General features: G+C 41.8%; 1 protein-coding gene and 2 pseudogenes across 3 annotated transcripts; 2 read left to right on the top strand and 1 right to left on the bottom strand.

Annotated features, from left to right (window-relative positions):
- Positions 1-8829, top strand: part of LOC149819892 (xylan glycosyltransferase MUCI21-like) — a 17658-nt pseudogene extending 8829 nt beyond the window's left edge.
- LOC149819890 (protein FAR1-RELATED SEQUENCE 6 pseudogene) lies at positions 8358-20581 on the bottom strand (annotated as a pseudogene). 2 transcript variants are annotated; one of them, XR_016426482.1, is made up of 3 exons: positions 20481-20581; positions 17080-19422; positions 8358-8838 (listed from the first exon to the last, which is right to left on the bottom strand). The product of XR_016426482.1 is annotated as a protein FAR1-RELATED SEQUENCE 6 pseudogene, transcript variant X1 (transcript). The 2 variants fall into 2 exon arrangements; XR_016426483.1 differs by having other exon boundaries at positions 8358-8808.
- On the top strand, positions 12895-16562 carry LOC149819891 (uncharacterized). The gene is made up of 2 exons (XM_089982748.1): positions 12895-12969; positions 14063-16562. The coding sequence occupies exon 2, from the start codon at positions 14068-14070 to the stop codon at positions 16093-16095; it is 2028 nt and encodes a 675-aa protein (XP_089838874.1). The 5' UTR covers positions 12895-12969; positions 14063-14067; the 3' UTR covers positions 16096-16562.

Raw genomic sequence — 20581 nt, 5'->3', positions numbered from 1 at the left:
AACCTGATTTGAATTTGGAAGTCTTACCAAACCCAAATCGGATTATGTTGTCTAGCTTTGACATCCCTTCACTTCTTGCAGTCCTACCCAAAAAACATTTGAAAAACAATTATTCTTAAGTTGGATGTCATTTTCTTATCATTTTAGGGAACAAATTTTCTTTTGTTCCATGCAATTTGCCAAGCAAAATTGTGTATCCTTGAATGACCTTCGAATTGTCTACGACCATCTCACTTCTATTGGATCATCGAAACTAAAGATTAACTCTTAAGCATGCAAGCATGAGCCCATCATGTGTTCACCCTTCATCAAAGCAAGGTTCATGATATCATAAGCCCTGCCACAGAAAAGCTTTAGTGTGGATGAAAGGTTCATGCAAACATGAGCTCATCATGTGTTCACCCTTTATCATAGTGCAGCCAACAGATCGCATCGAGATGGCGATGATTGGATGCATGGAGTTTGTTGCCGGGAACAAATCCAGAAGCAAACTGGCCTAAGAATTAGAGGTGTCAGTGGGTCCAGTTTGACCTAGACCAGGCGCATTCCAAAGCCTATAGGGTCAGGGTTTGGTGATAAAGAAGAAGGCCCAATTAGAATCTGGGTTAGACCCAAAGGATAAGATTAGTATATGATGCCAGATATGGTTTGTGAAATTTCATATCAGACCTGGGTGCAGAAGTTTCGATTAAGATCTATGCTTTTCAGTGTAAAAAAGATAAAAGAAAATTATTATTTTACTGGGTATGGATCGTGTTTGGTCCATGTAATCCTTATAGGACCTGGGTATAGTTTTTCTTATGGTGGACCTGATCAGACCTGGTCCGAACCTGGTACCAGCACCTCAAAGTTGATCCAGGTTCGGTACCTGAGTCTTGAGTCCGGACCAGCTCCAACCGGTTGACACCCCTACTAAGAATTGTGCTTGATCTGGCTACTCAAACTACATTTTGGCTCATGTGACCTAAAGAAACTGACACTGAATCCACTGTCAAAATTTGGTGGGAACCCAGTTTGTATGATTAACTAGACCTCCAGTATGCTAGATCGAGTTAGGTCCATCTCCAAGCAACAGGAGGATCTCTCTCTCTCTCTCTCTCTCTCTCTCTCTCTCTCTCTCTCTCTCTCTCTCTCTCAAAGGTGATTTTCAAGATCTGTAGATCCAAGTGCAAATTACACAACTGGAGCAAGTTAAGATATTAGCAATTGCAAAGATAAGGTGGGCCGGCATGAATCCCACCCATTATCATGTTGACACATTCAGACAGGTCCATAGCCGCATACATCTGCAATAAGTCGCGCCTAAACAGTGCCTCGCTTCTGAAACTGCAAAATTTTATTCTTGATGTCCAGAAGATACTAGCTTACCCTAGCTGTTTTTCAGAGTGAAAGAAAAACAGTACTGGAGATGCACGCCGATCAATAGTCTGGACAGAAGATTCGGAAGAGGTTGTTGGGTCCGGCGTGACTTTCCGGCGAGGAGGCATACCAGACGGCGTCACTGTAGCAGTGGCCCTGCATAGCAAACAAAACAGAAAAACAAAATATAGACAGCGTACCTGATGCTGCCATTTACGGAGGTTGGAGGTCGCCGGAGAAAGGGATTCTTCAACTCAGCCTGTCCGCAGCCACCACAAGCGCAGGCCTCTTTATGCAGACGGTGAGTCGACCTCTTCCCTCCTCAAAATTTCTGTATTTTCTCTTATTGAAAGGGTTACTTATGAGACCCTTTTATAAGCCACGAAATGAGAACGGTTGAGTAACCGTTCCCTCTGTTTTTCAGGTTTAACGGAAGGAACATTTCATGTGGGAAGCGTTACCCACATCGTGGGTAACCACCACCAACGTGGTGGTTTAACCCAACATTCTCCCACTTGTTCCGACGATAAACCTTTTAACCAGAAAACCTTATGGGAATAACTTGATGAATAGAATGGCCTTTATATTCTATTCTTAAGGTCCTTAGTTGAATCTCTAATCCTTATGAGATTAACAATAACCAAAATGAGAATCAAAAAACTGAAAGTGATCACTTTATTTATATGCATATGTCAAGAAGAGTTTAACAATCCCATCCTCATTACATGTTCGGAATATAATCCCGGTGCTAGCCCTTTAGTAAGAGGATCAGCGATCATCTCTTTGGTACCAATATTGACAATATGCACTAAATGATTCTCCGTCCTTTCTTTAACAACAAAATACTTCAATTCCATATGCTTGCATGACGTAGTACTTTTGTTGTTGTTTGAAAAGGACACTGCAGCTTCATTATCAGTAGACCTTCAGTGACTTCCCAATGGAATCGACCACCATTAACTGTGATATGAAGTTCTTTAACCATATAGCCTGCGAAGTAGTCTCGTACAATGCAATGAATTCTGCCTCCATGGTGTGGGCAGCAGTGGTCGTCTGCTTTCCACTCCTCCAAGAGATCGCTCCCCTAGCAAGTAAGAAGACGTACCCAGTAGTAGACTTTCTACTATCAAGGCATCCTCCTAAATCCGCATCTGAGTAGCCAATGACCTCGAGGTGATCAACTTTATGATATGTTAACATATAGTCTTTTGTCCCTTGCAAGTACCGCAAGACTTTCTTGGCAGCCTTCCAATGGGGTAAACCTGGATTAGACTGAAATCTGTCAAGTACCCCTACTGCAAAAGAAATATCTGGACGAGAACATGTCTGCGCATACTGCAAGCTGCCAACAACTGATGCATATGGATAAGCACTCATCTGTGCTTTGTCAATATCGTTCTGTGGACAATCCTTTAGGCTCAGCTTGTCACCTTTTGATATGGGTGTAGAAGTAGGAGAACAATTTTCCATCCCATATCGCTTTAACACCTTTTCTATATAGGATCTTTGGGAGAGGCCTAGAAACCCTTTTGCTCGGTCTCGACGAATCTCAATGCCAAGAACATAAGCAGCCTCTCACCCATATCTTTCATATCAAAATGTGATGCAAGAAACTGTTTTGTCTCTGAAAGTAACTTCATATCGTTGGTTGCAAGTAAGATGTCATCCACATACAACATCAATATAATGAACTTACTCCCACTTTCATTAAGGTATATACATTGATCAATAATGTTTTCTGTAAACCCGAAAGTCACAATGACTTGGGAAAATTTAATATACCATTGTCGGGAGGCCTGTTTAAGTCCATATATTGATTTGTTAAGCTTACAAACCAAACGATCATTTTCAGAGAAACCAAGAGGTTGTTCCATGTATACCTCTTCATTCAGATCCCCGTTGAGGAACGCTGTTTTCACATCCATCTGATGTAGCTCTAAGTCATAATGAGCTACGAGGGCCAGAATAATCCTCATTGACTCCTTAGTTGAGACAGGAGAAAATGTCTCATTATAGTCAATGCCCTCCATCTGGGTGAATCCTTTAGCAACCAATCTTGTTTTAAGTCTCTCTATGTTACCTTTGGAGTCCTTCTTGGTCTTAAAGACCCATTTACACCCTACGGGCTTTACTCTTTTAGGTAACGTGACAAGATCTCACACTTGATTTTTAGCCATAGAGTCTAACTCTTCTTTCATGGCTTCAATCCAGTGCGAAGATTGTTTGCTCTCAACAGCTTCCATAAAATTCAACGGGTCATCATCCATATCTATGAAATCACAAGGCTCCTGAAGGTACACCACATAATCAGGATGTATGGCAGATCTCCTAATCCTTGTGGATCTCCAAACAGGTCGTTCCTCAGGCTTAGATTGAACTTGATCATCCTGTTCGTGCTCTTCCGCATTGTCCACAATAGGTTCACTTTGGATTTGTGCATTAACAATCGAATGATCAATCACACCATCATTAGGAATAACAATGTGGTATCTTTCGATGTTTTCCTTAACAGGTGATAAAACTGGATCCTGTATTTCCTCAAAACCAATGCTTTGAAGTGCACTTAATCCTACTGAACCATCTTCTAGGAATTTAGCCTTATCTGTTTCAACAATCTGTGGTGAGTGAGATGGGCAATAAAACCTGTACCCTTTTGATCTTTCTGGATAACCAATGAAATATCCACTGGTTGTTCTTGGATCAAAGGCTTTAATGTGGGGGTTATACAGTTTAGCCTCTGCAGGACATCCTCATATGTGCATATAAGACAGTGATGGTTTTCTACCTGTCCACAACTCGTAAGGAGTTTTAGGCACAGATTTCGTAGGAACCTTATTCAAAATATGCACAGCTGTCCTTAAGGGTTCACCCCACAACTTTATGGGAAGTGTTGAATAATTCAACATAGCCCTGACCATTTCTTTAAGCGTACGATTTCTCCTTTCAGCTACACCATTCTGATAGGCACTACCAGGCATGGTATATTGAGGCACAATGCCTTCCTCTTTAAGAAATCGCGCTAATGGTCCTTCCCTTTGCCCCATCTCAGTAAACCTACCATAATATTCGCCACCTCTATCAGACCTGACTATTTTAATAACTTTATTGGTTTGTTTCTCTACTTCTTTTTTAAATTCCTTAAACATCTGAAAAACATCAGATTTTTCGAAAATCAAGTAGAGATACATATACCGAGAATAGTCATCAATAAAGGTAACGAAATATTTTTCGCCTGTGTAACAGGGGGAAAATGGTCCACATACATCCGTATGGACAATTTCTAATATCTCACTACTGCGTTTGGCACCCTCTTTATATGTGTTTGTATGCTTAGCCTTTATGCAATCAACACATGGGTCTTTGTCAGTAAAATCTAGAGATTGCAAGATCCATTCATTTACCAGTCTCTTTATTCTCTTTTCAGAGATATGACCCAACCTTCGATGCCAAAGTATATAAGATTTATCATTCATCATGCTACGTTTATTTCCAACTAATGCGTATTCAGAATTCAAAGACTCCTGAGTTTGGATCTTCACATTCAATCTATATAAACCATCATAAACTGATGCAGAACCAATTTCAATTGAATTTCTGAATATGAACAATTTGGAATTTTCAAACTTAAAACAATATCCAAATTTATCCAACTTTGAAATTGAAATTAAGTTTCTACTATACGATGGAATATAAAAGACATCATGAAGATCTAAAACTACGCCTGTATCCAGAGTAATCCTGCAGGTTCCAACACCCTTCACATGTGAACGCATCTTGTTTCCCGAATAGATGCTTTTCTCATGCATTGTTGGTTCCCTTCTGCTCAGGAACAGCTGTAGACAGTTGGAAATATTAACAGTAGCACCAGAATCAATCCACCAGCTATTTTCAGGAATTTGTAATAAATTACATTCATGAGAAACAAATGACAAATTACCTCTCTTTTCCAACCACTTCTTGTACTTTATGCAATCTGCCTTTATGTGTCCCTTCTTCTTGCAAAAGAAGCACTTTATGGGAGCAGAGTTGGATTGTTTATCTTGGGATGTCTTATCCCCAGTTGGCTTCTTCCTAGCATTTCTCTTAAATGCATTCTTCCTTGGTCCTACCTTGGACGTATGAGAAGCCATATGTGCACTTTGCACCTTCTCACCTTTCATCCTCTTTTCTTCTTCAACACACTTGGACATAAGTTCATTAAATGTCCATTCATCATTATGTGTGTTGTACGAGATTTTGAAAGGTCCGTATTCCAAGGGTAAGGACGTTAGAACTAAATGCACTAGGAAAGAATCAGAGATAGTGAGCTTCATGTCATTCAGCTGAGACGCTATGTTTCTCATCTCCAAAATGTGTTGACGAATGTTTCCCCCTCCAGTATATTTCATAGATATCAGTTTTGACATCAGGGTACTGGCAGAGCCTTGTTTGAACTCACAAACTGTGCCTCAATGGCATTCATGAATTCCCTCACTGTTCTGCATTGTGGGATAGCACTCCGAATGTTCTTAGCTACTTTAGATTGCAAAAGCAATAAGCTAAGTCTATTCGAGCGCTCCCACTTCTCAAAAGCAATCTTTTGATCAGCAGTACTCTGATCAGTGAGGGCAGCGGGTTCATCTATCCTTAGGACCAGATCTAGATCCATATACCCTAATGCAAATAAAACAGTTTCTTTCCAATCACTAAAATTTGATCCATCTAGAAAAGGAATTGAGCTAGAGCCATCTAAAATCACAGAACTAGAAACTGCATGACAAAAGACATGTATCAGGAAGCATTCATACGAGACTTAAAACTTTAGTGGAAAAAGCAAAATGATAAAGGCCCTTGATATGCTTCTTTCCAGGCGAGTGAAGGGGGTCATCGGAGTCCTACTTTGGTAAGAGCTCCGACACGCGAAACCACTTCGCCTACCGACCATATTCGGTAAAACTAAGGTTCTTGTGAAGATAGACCATCAACACAAGGTATCTTTGGATACACATGTGTGATGTATCTCGACACATTTACCTTATTCTACCCTACTTAAATTCCAAACACGATAAAACTACCTTTGGGTCGTCTATCGTTTCATGAATATAAGTACAATGTGCATATCGGCTTAGGAACTGTATGATAGTATAAAATTCATTTATGACTCACGTGTATTCAGTCACTTTGGTGACATGAAAACACTGATTCATTTAACTATCCTTAATGCTAATATGCAAAATTATATCTTAAAATAGTCCGTAAACCGAATGGACTAGACATATGACCCTAGAAATGGTTCTTAAACTGAATGAACCAGTCATATGTATCACGAACTGGTCTTAAAGCACTCTGAACCGGTCTGAAACAACCCTGAACCGGTCATCCAAGGGTCTGAACCGGTTCTGAACCTTATGAACCGGGTCAAATATGAACAAAAGTTCATTAAAACCCTATAACCGTATGCCAAAACCCCTATATTTTCTTATATTTAAGAAAACAGGGTCTTAGCATCTCGGAATTGGTGAGAAACTGGAAGGAACCGGCCAAAAATGGCTCCGAACCGGTCCCAGAAGGGCACTAGTCAGTCCTTGATCCGGTTCAGGCCAAATAGTGCCTGGACCCTTCTGGATCCGGGTCAGACCCGACTGCTTACTGGATCCGGGTCAGACCCGACTGCTTACTAGATCCGGGTCAGACCCGGGGTTATCCGGATCCGGGTCGGACCCGGTACAATCCTGATTCGGGTCGGACCCGGTTAAGACCGGATCCGGGTCGGACCTGGTTAAGACCGGATCCGGGTCGGACCCGGTTAAGACCGGATCCGGGTCTGACCCGGTATTACTGGATCCGGGTCGGACCCAATAAGTACTGGATCTGGGTCGGACCCGGTAACCGCTGGATCCGGGGTTTACCTTATCCGGGTCGGACCCGAGCGGGTCCCCACCTGAATCCCTGATCCGATCTGAATCACTTTATGGATCGGTTTCGGGTGGTTGGGTCCGGTTCAGAAAATGAACCCGACCCGAAAAACAAAAACGTAAAGAGTCGAAATAGGGTTTTTCTGAAACCCTATTTTGCCCTTTTCGATTTTGTTGCAGGGTGTGGCCGCCGGTTCCGACGATCGAACGATCGCCGGCAACCCCGACGGCGAGGAGGTGTCAGCCACCACCGTCGGTGACCCAATGGTCACCCCGCAGTCGACGGTGGGGCGACAGCAACTGCAACAGCAATGTGCAGAGGGAGCTGGCCTCTGCCGCTGCCTGCCGGCGACCCATGCAGCCGACAGTCGGCGAACGCCTGCCGTCGAACAACCTCGGCGCCTGCCGACGATCAACGCCGGAGTATTGAAGACGACACAGGTAAGTCTTCTTTTTTTTATTATTATTATACTGTCGCCCAACGGCGACAGTCGCCGGTGCCGGCGACAAGCGTCGGTGACCAGCAGCAGGGTCACCCCACGGTGACCTGCGTTTCTGGTCAAAACCGGAGCACACCCCGCAGCGGAAGCGGGGTGTGGGCCCATAACCCAAATGTTGGGTCCGGCGTGACTTTCCGGCGAGGAGGCATACCAGACGGCGTCACTGTAGCAGTGGCCCTGCATAGCAAACAAAACAGAAAAATAAAATATAGACAACGTACCTGATGCTGCCATTTACGGAGGTTGGAGGTCGCCGGAGAAAGGGATTCTTCAACTCAGCCTGTCCGCAGCCACCACAAGCGCAGGCCTCTTTATGCAGACGGTGAGTCGACCTCTTCCCTCCTCAAAATTTCTGTATTTTCTCTTATTGAAAGGGTTGCTTATGAGACCCTTTTATAAGCCACGAAATGGGAACGGTTGAGTAACCGTTCCCTCTGTTTTTCAGGTTTAACGGAAGGAACATTTCATGTGGGAAGCGTTACCCACATCGTGGGTAACCACCACCAACGTGGTGGTTTAACCCAACAGAGGTATCTAGCATGAGTTTTGCCATCGCCTTGCATAGCTTCTAAGAACATGATTGAGATTTGTGGCCACGGTATAAGTCAGAAAAAATATGAACTTTCATAAACATTCACATCAATCTACACAAAATATTTCAGGTCTTACTTTCGGAGTTTCATACATACTATCCCAGGTAAGTCGGGGCCCATAATGGTACATGCCAAAACTTCAATTTTAAAATCTGTTCTGTTGTTGAACTAGCTGTCCTAAATTAGGGGGTCATGTATCTTCAATCTTTGGCTCAACCAGCCTCTTGAACCAAACAGGGTCCCTGCTGTACATCATCGGAGGTACGAAATGCAGCCATGAAATGGTTGTGTACTCTATCTAGGATATGTGCTTGGCAATCCTTTAAAGTGAAACCTGAGTTGCAGTGGAATCTACTTTGGAAACAGATGCACGTCTGTTTTCTGTCTTCTGCAACTAGAAGTGACGTCATCGTCTGGAGAGAAGCCCTTCATGCCCAAGCAAAGATTGCTCAGGTCACCTTCCTGCCAAAAGCACCACCATAAATATGTTCTCTGCAAATGGAAACCATCATAGTTGTTGCGAGTTTATAGCACTTAACAAAGCATGTATCAATAGCAACACTCATTTCAATTCAACACTTTGAACAGAGCTGTGCAGAATGAGAAAGCAGATGCTAACTTGAAATTGTCAACAGTAGACGACGTTAGTAGTAAGCAAACTATGTGGTTCCATTAATCCAACCATCCATCAAATATGAATCAAGGCTTAATCATATCTACTACATTGATCAGAAATAACAAGTATAAAAAGAACCATAAGATAAAATTACCTGCCTCCTGTTTCAGATCTAAAACAATGATTTACAATTTTTCCTCATTTTTTTATTTCAAAAAAAGAAACTTGACTCCATATATAAATGCTGGAGGTGGCCAACCTGGACAGGTATCCTGCATTATAATGCAAAAGTATAATCAGAGTCTGCTGGGCCCTTAGTATAAGGGCAGGTCCTAATCTACATGAGTTGATACAGAAGAGGATCTGAGCCTGGCTATGTATCTTGAGCCCAATTGTTGACCTCCTCCCTTCATGTATGGCAGTGTAGCAAGGATAAAATTGAGGGCCCAATGAAGATGTATTTGTGGCACTCTTTCTAAATCACCAGACAAAGTTAATAACCACCATCTCCAAACCTTTACCAATTTCGACTCCTAAATTGTTTCCATGTTGCTAGAAAGAGGCCCTTGCAATTGTACAGCTACAATGGAATATTGCCCTCTTCCAGCCATGTGAAAGCATTGAAACAAGCAAAGGGCAATGAGCAAAAGCCCAAGTTCTTGACTCTTAGTCACCAAAAACAAAGCACACACTGGCTCACAAGAAGGTTTCTTAATGGATAGTGGTTTGTGATATGACAGCAGTTGAGGTGAAGCATCATTGCTCCAAATAGCCTTTTTAAGGAGGTGAGCCAGCGATAGTTCAATATAGTAGTTAACAGGAAAAGATCCATTTTTCATCTTCTTCCAAACAATTTCAACTTCTGGGTTACTAGAAGTTTAAAACAGCCTCTAATCAACTTTTCCTATGCTAAGAAGTTCTTGAAGACTGCATCAAATTGTAATCCACCAGGACATCCCCTGTACACTATTCATTTACTTTTATGTTGTTGATGATGGTGCAAGTGGTCATAAATGCATGTGATTCCAAAAGAGATTGTTACAGTAACCATGTAACCCTCAAATATCTAGTGGTTAAAATGTCATATTTACTTGACCTTTTAACACCGTTCAAGAAGGCACCCAAATCCTTTACATAGAACCTCGTCCTCTCATGATGTACTCTTTCCAAGAACAAGGTGCAGTGGAGAATCCATACTTTGTTTTCATAGTTGTCTCCTCCCTGCCATTCACTGTCGTCTTGAGATAAAAGCCACTGATGATTTATCAATTCATGCCTTCTAGTGCCTAGTCCCCTCTTGTTCAAGGGAAGAGTAACCAAGCTCCAATTTTCAAGATGCATACCATTTTTATGTCCACAGATTTCCTTTTTGAAAGCCCTTCATTTATCCTTGGTGTTGGGCTTAGGCATAAAAGAAGTGCAGAGGCACATACTAATCAACTATAACAGATTACCTCATTCAGTTTGATCGTAAACTTCTTGAAGAGGCGCTAAAGCTAAACTCTCGGTGATCAACTCAATCAGATATGCAGAAATTCATGTGAAAGAATAAAATATTTAGAGCCTTCTCTTAATTGCCTTTTAATCATTTCACAATTGCAGAATTTTTGGTCCTTTACCAAAGCTTATTGTCTTCTATTCTCACATCCTTTATCAAGGTTCACATCCAAACCAGGCTTGACCCAAACACAACCCTGTGTTGAGGGCAAGACAAGGGAAAAGTTTTGCAGGTGTGTTGCCTTGCCAGTTAAACACATGTAAACCAACAATAATTTCACAAGGCACGCATGGCAAATCAATATTTAAATGCCTCTATGCCAACAAAACAGAACAAAAGAAAAAGTCATATTCACATCAAATAATTGAGATTCAAAAGTTTTGCTTCTGCTGCTGTCTATTCATTTTGTCATGTCCCTGGTACCCTTATTAACAGCAGCATCACTTTGATGACATATTTCTTTGCAGAATCAAACATGCAAAAGAACACAGAAGAGAAATTGGAAACAGGTTCCCATATGCTCCTTTGTGGACAGATTCAACTCTTAGTAGGGTCAAGATCTATACTTTTCATATTAAAGCATCTTGTGCTTACAGCACTTCATGTATCAAGATCTCTATGTTGCACATTAAAGCATTTTCTGCTTACAGCACTTCATGCATCCGCCTATTTTGTTTCAGCTTTGCCACCCACTGAAAATTACAAGCATATGCTTGCTGCAAACAAGAAGCACAGGGAAGGAAATTTTTCCTTTTATATGAATTAGCTCATAAATGTTAGATTCAAATTAAAAATCAAAGTCAGATATTGAAGGAGAGAGATAAATATATTTAGCAAAATTTATAAAAGAACAGCCCATACTCCATTCCGGCAAAAAGAATTCCTTTTAAACACCCACTTAATATTGGCTTCCCTTTGTCCACTAACAAAGACTACCAATGTTTTCTGTATCAATGAATTCCCCCAGATCTTATAAAATAATGAGGCTGCCAGCAGGCCCAACATGGATTGGGTTGGGTTTGAACACAATGCTGATCTACTAATAAAAGATGGATTAAGGTTCAGACTCCGATCAGCCCTATCATATGGAGGACTGTCCATGGCAAAAATCCAAGTGAATATCATAAATCCACACCTAACTCATAATCCCATATTCAATTTGTAATAATGCACTAAAAGCCAGGATAACCAAACTGATCATATTGATATGAGATCAATAATAGATTATGCATATACTTGATTGCCAGCTCATAACTGTAATGAAATGGTGGTCTTCAACAAATGCACAAATAACTCACAAACAAGTGTCTATTGGAGACATTACAAGCATGACCCTTGAAAGGGTATAAAGGGAAGAACACTTGAAAAATAAATAATACTTTATTCATGAACAAAATGCTTAAGAAGCATGGTTATTTACATTGAAGGGGTTCACCCCTATATATACAAAACAATGGGAGAGAGAGGAGAGCTCATTTTGAGCTCTCCAAAAAGAGACGTTGGATTCCAACGTCTCTTAATATAGCTGTTGGACTACAGTCCAACAACATTTATTATTATAGCTGTTGGACTATAGTCCAACAGCATTTATTATAGCTGTTGGACTATAGTCCAACAACATTTATTATAGCTGTTGGACTACAGTCCAACAGCTACTTGCACAGTCAAGTTCCAACAGGAACTTGACTGGATCAAAATATCTAGTTTCTATTGAACTAGATGCTAAAAAAGAAAATAGAAAAAGAAAATAATAAAAGAAAATATAATAATATTAAATAATATATATATATATATATTGCAGTTTACATTTTAACAATAACAAAATATAGTGGCACAGACAGTTTGCTAATATTCTCTTCCCATCAATTCAGGTGTTTCTGGCCATGCATTAGATTTCCCACCCAACTGTGGATCTTCCAAGGGAACTGAATCTGAATTCCAAGACCAAGTCTTGCTAGTGTCACTCACAGCCAGTCAGCATCTAATTAAGATCAATGCTTCTGTTTCCAGCATCTAGGTTATCAACAAAGAATCTGACCCAAGTCCAACCATCAACGCTTCTATATATGACAATGGCAATCACTACAAAGACCTATGTCACACGGACTCGGCTAAAGGGTTGCCGCACCCGCGTCGACACGCACGGACTCGGGTGCGGACTCGGGTGCGGCTTTGGACTCGGCCCGGACTCTGTCAACTCCGAGTCGGACTCGGTCAACGAGTCCGGGCCGAGTCCAACCACATTTTGGACTCGGTCAACTTTGACCGAGTCCAAAATTGTCCAGTTCGAGTTTTAAATTTTGTTTTGGATCCGGGTCGGGTCGGGTCCAAACCCGACCCAGATCCAAATTTTTTTTGGCAGCCGAACCCTAAAAGGGGTTTATCGACAGGGAGAGGGGCTTACCCTCTCGATTTTGCCTCTCCCCCTCAGCCCCTGCAGCTTTCTCCTGCAACCACGCCGGCGATCTGAACTCCGGCGACAGGCAGCCACCGTCTCCCCCTCCGTCAGGTATGTCGACCCTGCTCGTAGCCTCCCTCCCTACACCCTCTGCTCGCAGAGGAGGGGCTCGGCCCCCCTCCCTGCACCCTCTGCTCGCAGGGGAGGGGCTCGTCCCCTCCCTGCACCCTCTGCTCGCAGGGGAGGGGCTCGGCCCCTCCCTGCACCCTCTGCTGGCAGAGGAGGGGCTCGGCCCCCCTCCCTGCACCCTTTGCACGCAGAAGAGGGGCTCGGCCCCCCTTCCTGCACCCTTTGCACGCAGAAGAGGGGCTCGGCCCCCCTCCCTGCACCCTTTGCACGCAGAAGAGGGGCTCGGCCCCCCTTCCTGCACCCTCTGCTCGCAGGGGAGGGGCTCGGCCCCTCCCTGCACCCTCTGCTGGCAGAGGAGGGGCTCAGCCCCCCTCCCTGCACCCTTTGCACGCAGAAGAGGGGCTCGGCCCCCTTCCTGCACCCTCTGCTCGCAGGGGAGGGGCTCGGCCCCTCCCTGCACCCTCTGCTGGCAGAGGAGGGGCTCGGCCCCCCTCCCTGCACCCTTTGCACGCAGAAGAGGGGCTCGGCCCCCCTCCCTGCACCCTTTGCACGCAGAAGAGGGGCTCGGCCCCCCTTCCTGCACCCTCTGCTCGCAGGGGAGGGGCTCGGCCCCTCCCTGCACCCTCTGCTCGCAGAGGAGGGGCTCGGCCCCTCCCTGCACCCTCTGCTCGCAGAGGAGGGGCTCGGCCCCCCTCCCTGCACCCTCGGTTCGCAGGGGAGGGGCTCGGCCCCCCTCCCTGCACCCTCTGCTCGCAGGGGAGGGGCTCGGCCCCTCCCTGCACCCTCTGCTCGCAGGGGAGGGGCTCGGCCCCTCCCTGCACCCTCTGCTCGCAGAGGACCTCCCTGCACCCTTTGCACGCAGAAGAGGGGCTCGGCCCCCCTCCCTGCACCCTCTGCTCGCAGGGGAGGGGCTCGGCCCCTCCCTGCACCCTTTGCTCACAGAGGAGGGGCTCGGCCCCCCTCCCTGCACCCTCTGCTCGCAGAAGAGGGGCTCGGCCCCTCCAATATTCCCTGTTTTATTAACTTTATTTTATTTACTTATTTAATTATTTTCTTTTCAGTTTTCACTTTTCAGATATAATGGCGAGTTCTAGCGGTAGTGTCAATACATTTGGTTCAAGTTCTAACCCTGAATTAGATGTTTCTCAACCACTTTGGAGGCTTGTGACAAAAGGGATAAAAGCTAGTAGTGGTGGTGGTGGGAATGTGCAGTTTCATTGTAATCTATGTAAGACTGTTTTCACAGGTTCTTATACGCGTGTGAAAGCACATCTTTTGCATATTCGTGGTCAAGGAATTAGGGCATGTTCTGGGGTTGACAAAGACATGTTAAAGCAATTAAAAAAAGAACAAGAGGAAGCTGAAAAGAAGAAAATTGCAGAGATGAAAAGCGATTCGATTAATTTGTCTTTTCCTACTGCTAGTGATACACAAGAAGAGCTTTTAAAGAAAAGAAAGATGGAAAGCAATAAAACAATACAAGCGTCATTCAAAAACATGGCAAGAGCAGAAATTGATAAAAAGATTGGTCGATTCTTTTACTCAAGCTCAATTCCTTTTAATGTAGCTAGAAGTCCATACTGGAAAGATATGATTACATCTTTGGCTAATTGCAATTTGAGTGGTTATGTGCCTCCTAGTTCAGAAAAACTAAGAACAGTCATTCTTGCAGAGGAAAAAAATAGAATTGAAGACTTGCTAGAGACCCAAAAATTTGCATGGAAACGACATGGAGTGTCGATTGTTTCTGATGGGTGGACTGATATACAAAGGCGACCACTGATAAACTTCATTGCTTACTCACTAAATGGGCCAATCTTTTTGAAGACTGTTGATGCATCTGGAGAGTATAAAGATGCTGAATATTTAAAGAGATTATTTGTTGAAGTGATAAAAGAAGTGGGTGAAGAAAGTGTGGTGCAAATCATTACTGACAATGCTCCAGTTTGCAGTCGTGCAGGAATGAATTTGGCAAGTGAAGATACATATTCACATATTTTTTGGACTCCTTGTGCAGCACACAGTTTAAATTTGGCACTTAAGAGTATATGCAATCCATCAAAAGATGATGCACATGCACATGAAATGTGCTTATGGATTGAGGAAATAGAGCATGATGTTCGAAATATTAGAAATTTTGTTGTAAACCATCATCATGCCCTTTCTATATTTAATAGGCATTCTGATCTCAAGTTACTGAAAGTTGCTGAAACTCGTTTTGCTTCTCTAATTGTTATGATAAAAAGAATTAAGCAACTCAAGAATGCATTGATGATGATGGTGGCTGATCAAGATTGGGATTTTTACAGTACTGAAGATGATGTCAAGGCTCAAGCTATCAAAAAATGCATCTGTGATGATTTTTGGTGGGATAAAATTACATATTTTGTTGAATTTACAGAGCCTATTTGGGAAATGCTGAGAGAAGTTGACAGAGATGTACCCATGCTTCATAGAATTTATGAAATGTGGGACAATATGATTGAAAAAGTTCAAAGTATCATTTTTAAACATGAGAAGAAAGATATTGCACTTGATGATTCAGAATTTTACAATCATGTACATTCAGTTTTAGTGAGAAGATGGGATAAAAGCAATACACCTTTGCATTGCATGGCACACTCTCTCAATCCAAAATACTATGCAAAAAAATGGTTGACAGCAGGTGTTGGTCGTGTTTCTCCAAATGAAGATCCTGAGATATCAAGAAATAGAATGATATATTTGGGAAGAGTTTTTAATGATCCTCACATGTTTAAGGTTGTAAATAGTGAGTTTGGCAAGTTTTCTACTGGAAGATTTGATTCTTTAGCAGCACTTGTGGCAAGGGACGAGGAAGATCCCCTTAATTGGTGGGCAACATATGGATCAGAGACACCAAATCTGCAACGTCTTGCAATGAAGTTGTTATCTCAACCTGCTACATCATCTTGTTGTGAAAGAAATTGGAGTACATATGCTCAAATTCACAACATTAAAAGAAACAAACTCACTAGTAAAAGAGCAGAGGATTTGGTATATGTTCACTCAAATCTACGATTAATTTCTCGCCGCACCAAAGAAGAGTATAGGTACTTTTTTTTCTTTGTATTCAAAGTTTGTATTTAAATATTTCATATTTGTATTCAAAGTTTTAAGTTAGATACTAATATAGTGATTTTTTGATGCAGTTGTGGACCATCCAAGAATTGGGATGTAAATCCAGAAGATTTTGACTTGGAGGGAGAACATAATTTACATACTCTCAACATGGACTACATCGATCCTGTTCTTCCTTCTAATTCAGACGATGAGGCAGATTTATGATAAGTTTTGTTGTTTATCACACTCACAAGCTTCTTTATGTGTTATATTTTGGTAAGTTTGTGTTGTTAAGAATTGCTTTTTTTTTGCTTTAAAATTTACAATCTTTATGTGTTAATTTATTGTTATATATATATAATTATAATATTTAAAATATATATATTTATAATATATATTTTTTAATATATATATATAGCCGAGTCCCCGTGTCCAAATTTTTTGGAATTGCGCCGCACCCGTGTCGCACCCGCACCCGCACCCGCACCCATGTGACATAGACAAAGACCCAGTTAACACTCTTGAGATATAAATAGCACATATGCCACACAATAAAGACAAAATGCAGGTGCTTCACCCCTTGAATATGATCTTATCGTGATCCACTTCATCAATTGCCTATTAGCCAAGTTCAACGCCTTGAAGTTACAAACCAAATATAAACAATTATTCCCTAAGAATGCAGAGAAAAATTCGAGTTGTATTGAAATGAAAAAAGTTTTGAGTATCATTTACCTGATTCTGGCAGCAAATTCCTTCATGGTGTGTGTAACCACACAATCAAAAGAGCTTCATTGATATGCAATCAAGATCCAGGTTTGAGAAAGCAAGATTTATTTCTAAAATTATTTCAATAGTAGCACCATCGAAGATAAAACTCAACAAAGAATTGACAGTCGACATCATAATATTGTCGCATTGCTTTTGCAGAGAATATTGACTGAATGTAGTGGTTAGGACAACTATTGTAAGTAATAATTAAGTAGTAATATAAAACTGCCAAGAACTTACCACCCTGCAAAATTTCCTTTTTGACCAGGTCTCCAATATTTACTGCATCAACGCTTCTTATTGGTTGCCCCTAGCTCTCCACCAGATCTATGACGCCCTCCTTTCACGTGACCTTGTTGCCATGCCTTCGAAGGATCTCGTACAACATATGCATTCATTACTGGGGTTGTATTACCTCCACAGTTCTTGCTGCGTTTGCTTTTATTGGTAGCATCAACATCAGCACCACTGTTGTGTGTTTTACCACCTTTTGTGTAAGATTTACCTGCATCTTCACCCACAGCGAGAATCTTATCCATAAGATCTGTCATTCCTTTAACTGCAACCTCATATCTATCTGCAGATAATGAACCCTCTTCCACAAGATGAATAAACCGCTGGTATAAATCATCATATCCTTGAAGTGCATCCATTGGCATCACACTATTAGAGCGAGTATGCAAGGGATGAATACGCTTGAAATCCTTTCTCCAACGTGTGATAATGTAACGATTTGGGATCTCATTCACACCTATATGGTTAAGAACATATAACACATGCCTGCAGAGGATACCTTTACATTGGAATAAGCAGCAAATGCAATGGAACTCAATTTCAGCCTCATTTGAGATGACTTGGTAATCCTTGACACCAACCATGTCGCCATGCTTGTCAAAAATACGTTCTTTGAGTGTATATATTGCAATTTGATCAGCAGTCCTAGTTTGCTCAATATTGTAGCAGTTGAAAGTGCCGTATATCTCCTCCTGGAATTGTGCAAATATTCCTCCTGTGTACACTTTTGCAAGTTGGCTTTCACAATAAAGGCGAGTCTTCATAATTGGTATTGTGTCATACGAGTCAAAATCAGCCTGAGCCTCTCTCTCATAACTATTCTTAAGAGCAACCTCGTATTTTTCAATGAACTCCTTCAAAGTGGTCTTCTGTTGCACATATCCATCAAAAAAGGTATTGACACTTTCACCACGTTGGATAATGGACATTCCTGCATAGAATGTGTCCTTTACAAAAACTGGCACCCATTGATGGTGAACTTCATACAATGAATTGAGCCACTCATCATGTTCAAGTTGGAAGTCTTCAATCAATTTTCTCCAAGAACTTTCAAATTCATCAACCGTCACACTATCATAAATGGCATTCTTTAAAGCTTTCTTGATTGTCTTATAATCAGTTAATCCTTCCAATTTTGATGGAACTTTTTTCAAGATATGCCACAAACATAGACGATGGTGTGCTGCAGGAAAGACTTCATGAACTGCTACTTGTATAGATGGACAATGGTCAGTAATAATAGCATTTGGAGAACGTCCTGACATACAATTCAACCACGATTTAAACAGCCAAATATATGATTCTATTGTCTCATCTGCAAGTAAGCCACATCCTAGCAACACAGATTGTCCATGGTGGTTTGTTCCAACAAATGAAACTAAAGGCATTTCATAACCATCTATCAAGTATGTTGTGTCAAAAGTAATTACGTCTCCAAAATACTCATACGCTGCCCTGGACCTAACATCGGCCCAAAACACATTCCTCAAATGTCCTTCGCTATCAAAGTCCATCAAGTAGTAGAAGCCTTTGTTCATGGACTGCATGTGTTTAAAGAACCATTGGAGTGCCATCGCATCACCTTCTTTAAGTTTTAAATGTTTTCTGTCTTGCTCCTGGCCAAAAGATAAATGTGCATGTCCTTCTGCATCTATGGTTGATGTATCAAAGGAGTGATTCACTTTATTTCCTGTGACACAATTCAATTTAGCTTCCTTCTTACCTCCAGACTCCAAGCGTTTATGTGATCTATAGAACCGTGCCATATGTGGAGAACATACATGGTTGTGTGGAAGGTGGAGATCGGTCACCACCCACTTCCTTGAAGAATTTTGTTTAACAATTCGCATCCTTGCCATACATCCAATCCTTGTTATTGGTTTTGAAAAGGTGGTTATTTTTCTTGTTGGTTTAAAACCTTCTTTGTTGCAGCATATAACCACACGATTAGTCTCGTTAGTGACCTTCGAACGGCTCGTGCATTTTATTCTAGTGCCAAATCCAACATGCCTAGCATAAGTATTGTAGAATTGTTCTGCTTCTTTGTAACTATCAAAAGTCATTCCAAGAGCTGGTTCAAGAAATGGTGCTTGATTCATATCCCTACCGACCGAAATAAGGTCCTTGTAGATAGGCTCAATGGTTGTACCATCTTGGGCTGCTTCAACTGTACCAAGGTCCACGCTAGGGGGCAACGTGCTGGAAGTGTTTGGATCCCCTTCAACAACGACGGTACCCATGTTGTCAGATTCCATGATAAGTGTGTTTCTTGTTACGTTTAAAACAAGCCTGCAAATTCAAAGGAAACATGATTAACAACAGCATATGCTTTGAATTGCAAGCATGCATGATTCAGTAACACAGTATCTTCCCGGAAGCACCTCAAATTCAAATAATGAGAAAGAAAAATTGAAGATAGACAAAATTGCCAAATTTGTTTCAGGGAGGGGAAAGGAAAAGAACATAGATACTTGTAGAAGGGGGCATTGGGAAAACAATCAACTCAAACAAAATGAGAACTGAAGGAGTGTTCAATCCAGAAAATTGGGAAATGTTGGGAGATGCAACTCAGTTTTCTTGATGAGTGGGTGCAGGCAGAAAAAACTACCAATCATTAAGGGGGGAGGAGAAGGGTTAATTCTTGGCCGGAAAAACTTTCAACCAAGTATCAGATTCCTAACAAAATGCAGCTGGTGCGCGCACAGGGCCTTACCAAACTGAAACGCAACCAAAGTCAATGGCTGCGAGGTACTCCATTCTCACTGCTGTATTGTGTCTTCATGCTATTTTTGTTTAAAATATGCCAGAATTTAGCAGCTGAGCAGTGTGACATAGGTTGAAAACCCACAAAGGGAGCTCACCTACCATGTAAAGATTATAAAAACCTAATAGATAGTGAGCAATATAGTAAACTCTTAAGTCGGTACGTCCAAAATCCCCAAAACGTAACCGAAGAAATATTGTGCACAATGAAAACCCTAAAATCAACTATACATCTAAAATACAATGGTGATCCCAAAACCCCACTTTGAACTCAGAAGTTCCAGATCTTAAAAAAATCAACGTAGCACTCACCAAAATAGGATCTGAAGAGAAAACCACGATGAAACAAACAGAAACGATCCGAAATCCCACTCCCCATGAAAAGAATCGATAAAAAAACGATGCGTTTAGAAAAAACCAGAAACCCAAATGAACTTAACAGATGATTAAAATGATTCAGAAAACCAACAAGAAAACTTGGAAAAAAAAACTACTAAAATCCAAAAAACCCCAAATACGATCTTTGAAAGAGTCCCTCAAAAGAAAACTACGAGAAAAGAAGAAGAAATGCGTGAGCATCTTACCGAAGCAAAGGAATTTTGCAGATCCGGAGATACCGAGACGGGCGCTTGAGAGAGAGAGAGAGGCGGGGGATGCCCTAGATTTGGTAGTGGTGAGGTCAGAG

Source organism: Nuphar pumila, chromosome 12 (genome assembly GCF_984573655.1).
Source record: "Nuphar pumila chromosome 12, dmNupPumi1.hap1.1, whole genome shotgun sequence".
Classification (NCBI taxonomy): Eukaryota; Viridiplantae; Streptophyta; class Magnoliopsida; order Nymphaeales; family Nymphaeaceae; genus Nuphar; species Nuphar pumila.
This window is presented reverse-complemented; position numbering and strand designations above follow the sequence as displayed.